Source organism: Jaculus jaculus, chromosome 16 (assembly GCF_020740685.1).
Source record: "Jaculus jaculus isolate mJacJac1 chromosome 16, mJacJac1.mat.Y.cur, whole genome shotgun sequence".
Classification (NCBI taxonomy): Eukaryota; Metazoa; Chordata; class Mammalia; order Rodentia; family Dipodidae; genus Jaculus; species Jaculus jaculus.
This window is the reverse complement of record NC_059117.1, coordinates 29510848-29523865: the sequence shown is the minus strand read 5'-3', so window position 1 is coordinate 29523865 and position 13018 is coordinate 29510848. Positions and strand designations below refer to the sequence as shown.

General features: G+C 39.1%; 1 protein-coding gene across 1 annotated transcript in view; it reads left to right on the top strand.

Annotated features, from left to right (window-relative positions):
* The window catches only part of Crppa (CDP-L-ribitol pyrophosphorylase A), a 318445-nt gene that overhangs the window by 111108 nt on the left and 194319 nt on the right, over nt 1–13018 (top strand). The window contains exon 5 of the mRNA XM_045136023.1: nt 4418–4463. Coding sequence (XP_044991958.1) covers nt 4418–4463 — 46 coding nt within the window. The remainder of the gene's footprint in view (nt 1–4417; nt 4464–13018) is intronic.

Genomic DNA, 13018 nt, shown 5'->3' with positions numbered 1-13018 from the left:
AATGCAATGTGGTAATGTTTAGTTTATAGAGCTTTTTATGCTGCTATCCAATCTAGAAAATGGGGTATTTTCTAGATGTACATACTATGCATGCACATACTTTTGATAAATATTCTGAGCCTTTCAAACACATGTTTTTGAAGTTAACATCTTCATTGTCCTGTGAAGTTATTGCTGGGAACTTTGAGTGAAGTCTTAGGGGTGATAGTGGCCAACTAGAGTTCGTTGGTTGAAGGATCTTTTCTGTTTTGTGCTTTATCCAAAAAGACCAGCAATAAGGAAGTGTGGTGGTTCCAGGATGAACACACATAGTGGGTGAGAGTCCTGGCCTGGGACTGAGCAGACAGTTGTGTCTGTCTCTTCTATTTGTTTCTTGGATAAACAGGTGACTCAGACGAATGAATGCACAGCCAAGCAAAGCGGAGGGAAATTGAACTGAGTGGCGGCTGTGGGCTGGCAGGACCTTGCCTGCGCTGTTCTGATCTGCCTGTGCCACTCTTCATGTGGCTTTAGTGAGCACAGTCAGAAAACCTGTCAGGCGAACAATGAACGTTCTATAGACCATCACTACAAGACTTTAAGAAGTAATTATTTTTCCACAACAGAGGATTGTGTAAGGTCAAAGGAAAAATACAGATCATGCTACTAAAGATAATCAACTTCAAAATGGATTGCTAGGGTGCTTTTCTTAAATTAAAACCAATGAAAGGACAACCCATGTTACTGTAACAGTTGAAGTGAGTAATGCATCAATTCAGCATTACAACATTTTCCAGTAATATTCCTTTTTGAAGTACAATAGTTGTTTTGTTTATGAAATTTCTTTTTCTTTCTTTTTTTTTTTTTTCTTTTACAGCATCTGGCTATGTAGCTTGTAGCTCAGGTTGGCCTCCAATGACCATTAGCCTAATCTGCCCTTGAATTTATTCTCTTCCTGCCTGTGTCTAAGTGCTGGGATTACAGGTCAACACCACTATGCCTAGATTTAAAGCTATCCTTAAAATGATAATTTGAAAGTTTGTCAGAAATGTTTTCTTTAACTTATTTTCACTAAACCACTATTTTTATGAACTGTAGTTGAAGTACTCAAAATTTTATGTAGGAGACTTTTTTCCATATAAAAACATCTTAGTCTCTATGTAGGTGTTATCTGTGGTTTGTAGGATTTAGGATGAACAAGATAGAAATGTAAATTTAAGAGACTTTTAAAAAATTATTTATTTATTTGAGAGAGGGTGAGAGTGGGAAAATGAGCATGGCAGGGCCTTCAGCCACTACAAATGAACTCCAGATACATGCACCACCTTTGTGCATCTGGCCTGTGTGGGTCCTGGGGAACCAAACCGCGGTCCTTTGTCTTTGCAAGCAAATGTCTTTAACCACTAAGCCATTTTCTCCAGTCCAGACTTTTTTTTTTTTTAATATAGTTTGTGAACCTCAAAGAAGAGAAAACCTTTTGTAAGATTCCAATGTAAAAGTTGTCTTAAAAGTCAATATTTGAGAATAATTTCCATAAGCTTAAAAATCCATAATTAAGCCGGGCATGGTGGCGCACGCCTTTAATCCCAGCACTTGGGAGGCAGAGGTAGGAGGATTGCCATGAGTTCGAGGCCACCCTGAGAAGACAGGGTTAATTCCAGGTCAGCCTGGACCAGAGTGAGACCCTACCTTGAAAAACCAAAAGAAAAAACAACAACAACAACAACAACAACAACAAATCCATAATTAGGATTTATTTGCGAGTTTGTCTGGAGGTTCTGGCAGGAGAGCTACTCGTGTGCCCTCGGCCGTAGACTGCTCCTCCTCCGATTGGGGAAGGCCATCCTCTGCGGCAGCGTGTGCAGCTTCCAGAGGGACGCACCTGGAACGGTGAAGGAGAAAGGGGACACCGCCTAGCCAGTGAGATTAGCCGAATCAACTCTGGGGATCAGTGGGGTAACAGCTGTCACAGCGAGATCACCCTCACTTCCCTCACTTAAAAGTTTGTTTTATAAGCCAAATTTAGAATTCCTCAAAGCAGGAAAGTGAATAAAAAATGTGACTTAGCATTCTCTCCTTAATTTTCATTGCAAGCATAACATATACAGTAGACAACTGCTATACAATTATTTTCTATTAGAATTGCACATATTAGTTCTGAATTAAGATGTAAAGGAAAATGAACATAAATCCAGTTTTACTCTATTTCACACAAAAAGTTGACTACAGTATATTATTGACTATAATATAGTTTAAGGATTTTTGCTCCTTCTTTTCATTGCTATATTTCCATCTCTTAGAGTGGGGCTCAGGGCATGTTTTTAAATATTTTTTGTTTATTTTTATTTATTTATTTGAGAGTGACAGACAGAGAGAAAGAGGCAGAGAGAGAAAGAGAGAGAGAGAATGGGTGTGCCAGGACTTCCAGCCACTGCAAATGAACTTCAGACTTGTGGGCCCTTGTGCATCTGGCTAACGTGGGTCCTGGGGAGTCGAACCTTGAACTGAGGTCCTTAGGCTTCACAGGCAAGCGCTTAACCACTAAGCCATATCTCCAGCCCGCTCAGGGCATTTTTGATAAACACATGACTGAATCAGATCAATGCACTTGACAAATGCAGAGTGTGCCAGTGAGTGTCTTTTTTCAACTGTTTTCTAGAAAAGAGTTGTGAGAGACAGGAATTTCAGTAGCATGTGCTTATGTTAGAGGTAATAGAGTGATGCCACATTGGATTTTAAGAGATTGGTTGAATATGCAGATTCCTAGCTGTCTTAATCAGCTGGCTGCTACTTCAGTTCTGAAGAGTAAGTTACCTTCCCATTTACCTGATAAGGAAGCCCAGAGGGGAATCTGTTGAGTTTCTAAGGTGCCTTGGGGGTACTTGCAGTAAACAAGATATGGATATAGCTATGCTTTCATCTGACCTAGAAGAAGAAAGCAGATTTATAGGCATGATATTTAGACCATCAACATCTGGGTATTGTGAGAATGACCTTCCAAGGCCTTATTTTATATATTATTTAGTATAGTTTCATTGACCATGACACCTTTCACTTCTGTCACATAGGAGGCTAATGCTGCAGAGTATTCATGTGCTCTCTGGATGGGCTCTGGGGAGTTTCTGCCACCAAACAGACACTGTATCGTGGAGCAGAAGACAATTGTGAGGAGGACTTGCAAAAATATTTTTATTTATTTATTTGAGTGAGAGAGGCAGAGAGAGAATGGGCACATCAGGACTTCTAGCCACTGTAAACAAACTCTAGACACAAGCTCCACCTTGTGCATATGGCTTTACGTGGGTACTGGGGAATCAAACCTGGGTCCATTGGCTTTGAAGCCAATTGCCTTAATAGCTGGAGCCATCTCTACAGCCCCAAAGATGTTTGTTTTTAAGGGAATGTCCTTATTGTTGTTAGGCGCAGGGTGGTACCTTACAGGCTATTTCTATTGGAGCCATTTTTGAGAAAAAATCAGTTTTATTTCAAACTTTAAGTTTATTTGCCAAGGGCAAGACAGACAGTGGTGGGAGGGGAGGGTAAAGGAGGAAGGAGGCAGTGGACGTGATTTTAGAGACTTGCTGCTGCAAACAAACTCCAGGTGAATCTGACTTTGTATGGCTACTGTGGAATCAAATATAGGCCGGCAGGCTTTGCAGGCAAGTAAGTGCCTTTTAATTGATGAACCATTCTTAATAAGAATCGTGCAACATGGGCTGAAGAGATGGCTTAGTGATTAAGCGCTTGCCTGTGAAGCCTAAGGACCCCGGTTTGAGGCTCGATTCCCCAGGTCCCATGTTAGCCAGATGCACAAGGGGACACATGTGTCTGGAGTTCGTTTGCAGTGGCTGTAGGCCCTGGCACTCCCATTCTCCTCTCTTTCTTTCTCTGTCACTTTCAAATAAATAAATAAACATTAAAAAAATAAAAACAATCTTGCAACACGAATCTTATTTAGTTCCTAAAGACATACCCACATCAGGAGGCAGTCCCTTGCAATATAAACTAATCCCTGAGAACTTTAACTAAGATTGACACGCGGTGATTTTTGTCATAAGCGCCTCTCTCACTTCCTCCTCACGTCTCTCCTCCTTTCTTCTCTCCTTCCTTTTCAATATTAAACTTTACATTGAACAGTTAATAGTTTAATTTGAACACTCACACATTTTCTTTGGCTATAAATCTTCAACTAATCAGATTTCAGTCACTGTTGCAATATACTATCTTATTTTATTTGAAGATTTAAAAATCAAATCAATAGTTGGTAGCAATTTAGCATGATTTAATGTGAATTGTCTTATGTTATTTTCATTTAGAAATTGTCAGTGTTATATGTTTACACCTTCTTCAAAGTGAAGAATTTTCTTGAGGGCATTGTTTTATTGCTTTACATTCCTTCCTGCTCTGTGAAGTCTAATGAGGTTTCTCTGTCCTTTAGGTGACCTACAAACACGATCTGTATGCTGCGGAATCGATTATTAAGGGTATGTTTGGCCTTGTGACTGTGAGTTCCTGTGTTTCAGAAAATGAGAGCCCGCTAAGAATTTCTCATGACAGTTTAAATCTCAGAAGGACAAATGCCTGTAGGCTATTGAAGTCTGGTTTTTTAAAAAATAATTAAATTTTATTTTGTTTCCTGCTTGTGAAATACCACTTAATATGTCATATTGGTTTTAGCTTTTATAAAAGAATGATTCTAGCCTCCAAATGGCAGTATGGGGCACTAGTACTATCAAAAAGGAAACTGGTATTTTTATTTTATTTATTTATTTATTCATTTTTTATTAGATATGGACGTATTTTGTATGTAAACATCACATGTTGGTACCATACTTTCGCTCCTCCCTGCCCCTTTTCTGAAGAGGCCTTCCTTATTGGGATTTTTTTTTTGTTTTATCAAGGTAGAGTCTCACTCTAGCTCAGGCTGACCTATGTATGACCACTATGTAGTCTCAGGGTGGCCTCAAACTCATGGTGATCCTCCTACCTCTGCCTCCTAAGTGCTGGTTTTAAGGGAGTACACCACTACGGGCCCGCTTGGAAACTGGTGTTTTTATAAAATTTAAAGATACCTCATGCTTATTGCTTAGAAGACTGTCCCTACCCTGTTACACTGTGACATCATTGTGTTGGGTAGCATTATTCATAGGGAGAACATTGTTTTCACCGATTTGAAAAAATTAGACTGGCTATTTTCTTTTCATATTCCTTTACTATTTTATTTATTTATTTATTTTTGGTTTTTCAAGGTAGGGTCTCACTCTAGCCCAGGCTGACCTGAAATTCACTATGTAATCTCAGGGTAGCCTCGAACTCATGGCAATCCTACCTCTGCCTCCTGAGTGCTGGAATTAAAGGCGCATGCTACCTCGCCTGGCTTCCTTTACTATTTTGACAATGATGGAACTATGGCTTTGTAACCTGAGATATCCTATACGACAGTTCCCTTTTCTCACTATCCTCCTAAGATCCCTCCTATCCTGTTCCATAGTCTGGTTGATAACTATGAAACACTTAATACTATGTGAGGAATGGAATCCACACACAGAAGGAACATTTTTTGTGTGTGATTTTTCCAGCTCTGCCATGCCAGCAGGGGCTCTTAACCCCAGCACCACCCTGCCAACCCGGGTCAGACAGTGCTTACATTTTAGGCTGGTTTTGTGCTTTGTCTTTCAGCATGCCTGGCCACCATCACCAGGTGCCAGAGACATGTTCCCTTCCCTTCCATCCTTGTTGTGGTAACTGGAGATGCCTCTTGAGGTTGTCAAATGTACCCAAGGTGGTATAATTGGCCATAATTGACAACTCCTGTTTTAAATATGTGGCCTTAGCAAGATCAGAGGTGTTCACTTCACTTCTGAAACAAGTGTGGTGTTTACAGTAAGCTGGTAGGCTTTCAAATCAAAATTTACATGATACAGAACTGTGTGTTCAAGCTTTGAGCGGTGAACTTCTTATTGATGGAGACACAAATCCTAACCTGAATTCTACATGCATCACTTCATTTCAATGTTTTAGGAAAATTTATTTGACAATCAATTGGTCTCACATGTGAAAACTGGTTATTTCTCTGATCATGACACTGTTTGCAGTTCTTTGTGTTTGAAGAATATATTGTTTCAAACCATTATATAATTTGTGTTTCTGCACATATAAACAGATCATCTAGAACCATAAATCAAAGTGTTGGCATGTATTTATATATCAGCCAGGCAAATGTAAATATTACTCTGGAAGAAGTTGGCTAAGACCTACTACATACTTTCTGTTCTGTTCTCAACACAAAGAAAAGAGAAAACTCAGTTTGGTTTTGCTGTGATGCCATGTCTGTGTTATGCTAGGTAAATGGTGGTGGTTTGTGAGTTGTAGTAAATGCTTCCATGGAGGAGTCTCCAAATTCCTGCATCTGCCCATACAATCAGTGCTGGCTTACCACGTAAAAACTTACATCTGAAGTGATTGGTTTCTTTATTAGGTAACTAACTCTCATATAACAAACATTTTTGAAGTGTTAATATTTTTTAACAGATTTATTTTTATTTATTTATTAGATCCAGAGATAGGGAGAAAGAAAGAAAGAGTGAGAATGGGCATGCCAGGGCCTTTAGCCATTGCAAACGAACTCCCACCATGTGCATCTGGCTTATGCGGGACCTGGAGAATCGAATCTGGATCCTTTGGCTTCACAGGCATGCGCCTTAACTGCTAAGCTATCTCTCCAGCCCTGAAGTGTTCTATATTATTTTCAGAGAACAGTTGCTTGTCTGACTATAAGCATTTGAATTGAGTTCCACAATTCCTTAAATTTCCTTATCCTTTAAGATTGGTATGTCCGCCCTTGTGTACTGATGTTGTTGGTGCACTCGGGACCACAGCTCTGGGACCTTCCTACTCAGACTACACCCAGATAAGCAATCTTTCCCACACTCCTAGAGTAGAATATCTTGGCCTACCTTTTTAATCAGAATCTTTTTTTTCTTTTGAGGCAGGGTCTCACTCTAGCCCAGACCTGGAACTCACCAGTCCGGCCTCAAACTCACAGCAATCCTCCTACCTCTGCTTCCCAAGCACTGGGATAAAAGGCATGCACCACCATGCCTTTAATCTGTTTTGATAAGAATTATAGATAATTACTTTGTAAATCAAATTCCAAGGACATTTATTTTTTAGCTTGTCCCTTATAGCCATTTGTTTAAAGTGATATTTATTGTACTTCAGCTTGAAGTCTTGCTGTGGTCTGTCAGTTCCTTGCCTTCGTGACTTATTCTACAAACTAATATTGATAACTGAAAGATCACTGGGGGCAGGTAAAAAAAAAAACTCTTGGTTTTGAAAAGTTAAATTCTAAGATGTCTGTCTAAGTTATATTTCTATATGCTTAACATTTCCTAGTATATTATTCATGGTTATGCAGAGATAAAAGCCAACAGGCTCTCCATAGATATAAATATACAGGAAAGAGATTCATTATGATGGGCCTGGGTCACACAATCACAGAGGCCAAGTCCCATTGCCTATAGCAGTGAAGTGTGGGCCAGAGACGTAGCTCTACTCTGCTGCCTGCAGCAGCCTGAGAGATGGCTTAGCAGGTAAGGCGCATGCCTGTGAAGCCAAAGGATCCAGATTCGATTCTCCAGGTCCCGCATAAGCCAGATGCACATGGTGGGAGTTCGTTTGCAATGGCTAAAGGCCCTGGCATGCCCATTCTTACTCTCTTTCTTTCTCCCTCCCTCTGGGTCTAATAAATAAATAAAAATAAATCTGTAAAAAAATAGAACACTTCAAAAATGTTTATTATGTGAGAGTTAGTTACCTAATAAAGAAACCAATCACTTGGTGAAGCTAGGACTGTAGGCTTTGCTCCAGGAAAGAATTTTAGGACAAGTCAATATGATTAAATTTATTGAGATTATTATTGTTTTTGACACCACATTTCACTTTGGTGATCTATGACACACTGTAGCCCAGGTTGGTCTTAAACTCATAGTCATCCTCCTACCTCAGCATCTGAGGGCTCAGGTAAGGGTCTGACACACTGTGGATGTTGTATTTGCACCTGCCTTTATAACAGCCATGCATATGATATTGGTGGGTTCTGTCGTTATACCTGCAGTGGGTTGATAAGGAATCCACATGAGATCATTGAATTAAAGCTGATCCAGCAACAGGTTGCAGGGGAAGTTAAGAAGTTTTCACTTACAAACAAAAGCAATTTTGAGACATTTCTAGCAAATGTCTGAGAAGAGCAAAGCCCATACACTCAGGCCTCTGGCACAGTTTGGGGCTGTTTTATCATATATTTGAGACTATTTCCATAGAAAAGGAGCAGCATCACATTTATGTCAGTAGCCTTCATAGAGTATGTCATTAATTGTGGTAGAATTCTCGATACTTGGCTGGTAAAAAAAAAAATCTTCAAACGAACTGGAGTTCCCATGCTCCTTACTTCTCCATGTCTTTTATCCTGCCTCACCATGACCTGCCATCTGTAGGATGAAGGCCTCACAAAGCCTGTGGTAGTTTCTTTCCAAACCTAAAGGCTTTGAGAATTTGGGGAGCCAAGATTCTTGGGGCTGAAACTGAAACTGAGAATAGGAGGCAGTTATTCCACCTTCACAGGAGGCAGGATTCTCTCCGTCTGTCTGTTCTTTTCAGGCCCACAGTGGGTTGTATGATGGCCACCCACATTAATGTTGCTCATCATTTTTCAGTCTACACATCCAAATACCACTCTCTGTACCTGATAACAATTTAACCAGCTATTTGGGCATAACTCCCCTTGGTCACATCAGTACTTAAAATTGACTACTACACCTTTCTCTTCGAGATGATTGCACCCAGGGCCTCACACATACTATGGAGCTACGTTCACAGCCCCATTTCTACTTTTTATTTTGAAATAGGGCGGGTCTGCATCATCAGCTGGTCTGGTGGACAGTGATATGTAATCAAAGAACTGAAGATCTTGCTAATTAAAAAAAAACTTTATTTATTTATTTATTTATTTATTTGAGAGAGTGAGAGAGAAAGAGGCAGAGAGAGGGAGAGAATGGGCGCACCAGGGCCCCCAGCCAATGCAAATGAACTTCAGACCTGTGTGCCCCCTTGTGCATCTGGCTTATGTGGGTCCTGGGGAATTGAACCAAGGTCCTTTCTTTGGCTTTGCAGGCAAACACCTTAATCACTAAGCCATCTCTCCAGCCTGATCTTGCTAAATTTTCTAAGCATACGGTATATTGCCTAGAAATATGAAAAATCAATAATATGAAAAAATTTTAAATATTTAATTTATTTGAGAGTGAGGGAGATAAAGAGATAGAGAGAGATTATGGGTGTACCAGAGCCTCTTTCTACTGTAAACCAATTCCAGATGCATACCCCACCTAGTGCATCTGTCTTTACGTGGGTACTTTACATGGGTGAGCCTTCTCTCTAGCCCTTAGTATGGAAATGCTGGTGTTAGGAAAAGCATTTTCCTTTCATTAGTATTTGATGTAGGTTTGCTATCTCTAAACCTGTGGCAGTCACCAGACCCGATTTTTATCATTTGTTAATTTTTAGTTTTATTTTTCAGGACTGACATGAATTTCTGTTTATGGTGAACTATGGTTGTGCAGAAAGTGCTGCTCAAATTTGTCTTTCAAAAAGTCTCTGTTACAGTGTCGCTAATCGCAAATTTACTGTTATAACTACATAAAATAACTATTCCTTCTTCCTAATGTAGGATATTAGATTTGGTCTTTGCTATTTAATGTTTTGCTCTTTAAAGGTTTTACTCTTTGTGAAAATTGGAACGATTTTTTTTTTCCAGAGTAGTGTGATTAATTAGTATAACAAGACACTAGGCTGTCTGATAAGTTTGTAAACATCCACTTAACAAAGAGGTATTGTACTGCTAAACCCCTTCCACAAACTGTTCCAGCCCACCCAAGCCTGCTCTACATGCTCAGACAAACCCAAACTATATTAAAGTGGTAACAGATGCCAGTGGTAACGTATTCTATCTAGATTTACATAAGCCATACAAACAGTCCCAAACCACCCTTGATTTAATAAGCTGACCATATCTTGGCAAAAGGGTCAGTATTCTAAAATTTTCTAAGAAAACACAAAACCCTATGGAATGCTTAAAAAATGTATTTATTTTCTACCACTGCCCTTTAACAACCTTCTGATATTTAATGTTGTGGCTAAGAAGTGTCATAAAAATTCATTTGATTCTTTCTTGCTTATAATTATACAAACTTGAGTATGTGTGTATGTTATAAAATGGCCTATGGTGCCTCTTTCATATGGCACTTCATGGAAATAGGAAAATGAAAGTTAAAATTGAAAATCATTTTAGTTTCAACTGGCTTTTGTTAAATCTAGTTAATGTTCATATAAAAATTCATGTCTTTTCCACAGTTGATGTGTAATATTTTCCATTTGTAAAGCATTTGTTTTATTTTAAAGGGAATTAATTGACTTTGATTTCTCTGACATGTATCTTTTACTAGCACAGAAATTTATATTTTATTTGGAAAATACATCCCCTTTTTTTCAGAAAACACACTTTTTTTTTTTTTTTTTTCCAAGGTAGGGTCTCACACTAGCCCAGGCTGATCTGGAATTCACTATGGAGTCTCAGGGTGGCCTCGAACTCACGGCAATCGTCTCCTACCTTTGCTCAATGCTGGATTAAAGGCATGTGCCACCATGCCTGGCAAGACACACTTTTTTGAATATCTATCTTATAGGTATGTTTCTCTCAATAAATATTTGAGAACAGTAAATCAGTATACAGCCTGATGACCCATTTTTTTTTTTTTTTTTGGTGCTGCCCTCACATTATTAAAAAAAAATTACCATCAGGGAAAATAACTGAAATTCTTTGCACAAATACCTTGAAAAAGCTTAAAAGATGCTTTTAAGTTGGCTCTTACTGTAAGGAATAAGACAAGATCACATGCAAATAAATGTGGCTCAGTATTATTGAGCCTCAAGGCTAATTGGGTTGGATTGTGCCTTATACACATGGAAAACTAGAGGCTTAATTTCTTAAGGATTTTTTAGCATTTTTACTTAGAATTGTGAATTTAAGTACAAAATAATTTGGAAACTTTTCAATCAAGTTGAAAAGATGAGAAAGGTTAAATCAGGTTCCCACATGTGTAAGTGGACACGTTCCGCATCTTTGGTATGTTCTCATCAGGTTTTTCTTGTTAAATACTCGGTGGTGGCGCCACGTATATTAACCATGTTTTTTGGGACAATGTGAAGTGACTGCTTAGATTTACTCAGAAACCTTACTTTTTGATGTTTCTGTCTTCTGACTGATACTTAATTTTCTAAAATTTCCTCATTAATACCAAAACTTCTTTGTGCATAATACTTTTGTTCTTTGCTCTCTTGCAAACAGTACTGATTGTATCTCATGTGAGTATGCAAGACATTTGCGTCAAAGTTTAATTAAGAATAGGAGGGCTGCAGCATAATTGAAAAGGAGCTTGGTTTCCTTGAAATTTTATTGTTAGAAATGTTAAAAATCGGAAAGTTAAATATTTGGGTCAAGATTAGAGGAAGGAAAGTTTGCTTGTTTGTTGAATCTTACAATTTTCTTAATTCGTCATCGGCAAAATGTTAAATCAAGCATAGGCAAATAAATCTGTCATTTTCAAAAATTTGCAGGTCACAGTGAGTAATTAAGCAATTAGGCAAGTAAGAATTGATAACAGAGAAAAGGCAGCCATTCATACTGCACTCTGATGTAGGTAGTAGAAAACAACCCAACCCCCACCTGACATGTATATTCAAAGTGATATCACATTTGGTAAGCACTATAATGCCTCATTACCTTAGGAAACAGTGTTTCTTTCAAGCTTACACTTTCAGCTGGGAAAGTGTAATTTGCCTAGAAAGGCAAAATGTTCTATACCATTTACTTGAAAAAGAGTAAAATGTGCATGCTGCTCCCACAAAAGCAAGCGTGTAGACAAGATGTCACATGCCTGCTCCTTCCATTCAGTTCTAAGGTAGGAGATTACATTTTGCATTCTGTGACTCATTTTAAAATACAGTTAAGATTGCATTGATATAAAACATCTTTTTAAAAACTTGCCTACATATGATTGCCCTCCAGTTGAAACATGCACTTAGCCGCACAGTGTTCTCCGAAGACGAAGCTGACCTCTCCCTGTACTGGATTCTGTTCGCTTGCACACGTGTGTGTGTGTGTGTGTGTGTGTGTGTGTGTGTGTATTTACTGACTGTCTTTCTCTTTGCTTGCTGCCTGCCTCTCACTTCTCATACACAGTAAGGGCATTGCTGCCTCCTCTGTAGTGATGATCAGAGATACTTCAAGCACCTTTGTATGTGAAACCGAGACAGGGATCGAAAGGAGATGAGGTCTGACTATGTCTCTCGGGCTGACCTTTGACCTTGTGATGCTCTCATGCGTGCTGGGGTCACAGGCAATGTGTCACGCATGCCCTCCCCCTCCCTCCCCCGCTTGTGATTCTGTGTACTGCCGCTGTCAGTCTTTGAGAGAAAAAATAGGCACTAATATTGGCTTCTGATTCAAGGAACTCAACAGGAGAATGGAAAGTATTCTTCACTTAAATAGATTACAGTCTGGAAATAAATGTATGTTTGGATTTAATCCAGTACTTATTTACCCAAGAACTCTAACTTTAATGTCAGTACAGTGGACAATGGTGGCAGTAGCTGAACATGTCATATATGCTGCCTAGATGAGTAATGATGCACATTTGAATTTTTATGTTTTGTTTATGGAACTGACCTAACATTTTGGTTTGTTTGCCTGAAGAAAATATGCTTTAAAAGTTGGGTATGTCATAAGCTATCAGATTTATATACCACAGCTTCTTTTGCTTATGAAGGATTTCAGTTAGAATAACATTGGAATTGGGCAGGAGAGGTGACCTTGGTTAGACTCCCCAGGACCCATATAAGCCAGATGCACAAGGTGGCACATGCATCTGGAGTTCATTTTCAGTGTCTGGAGGCTTTGGTGTGCCCATTCTCTCTCTCTCTC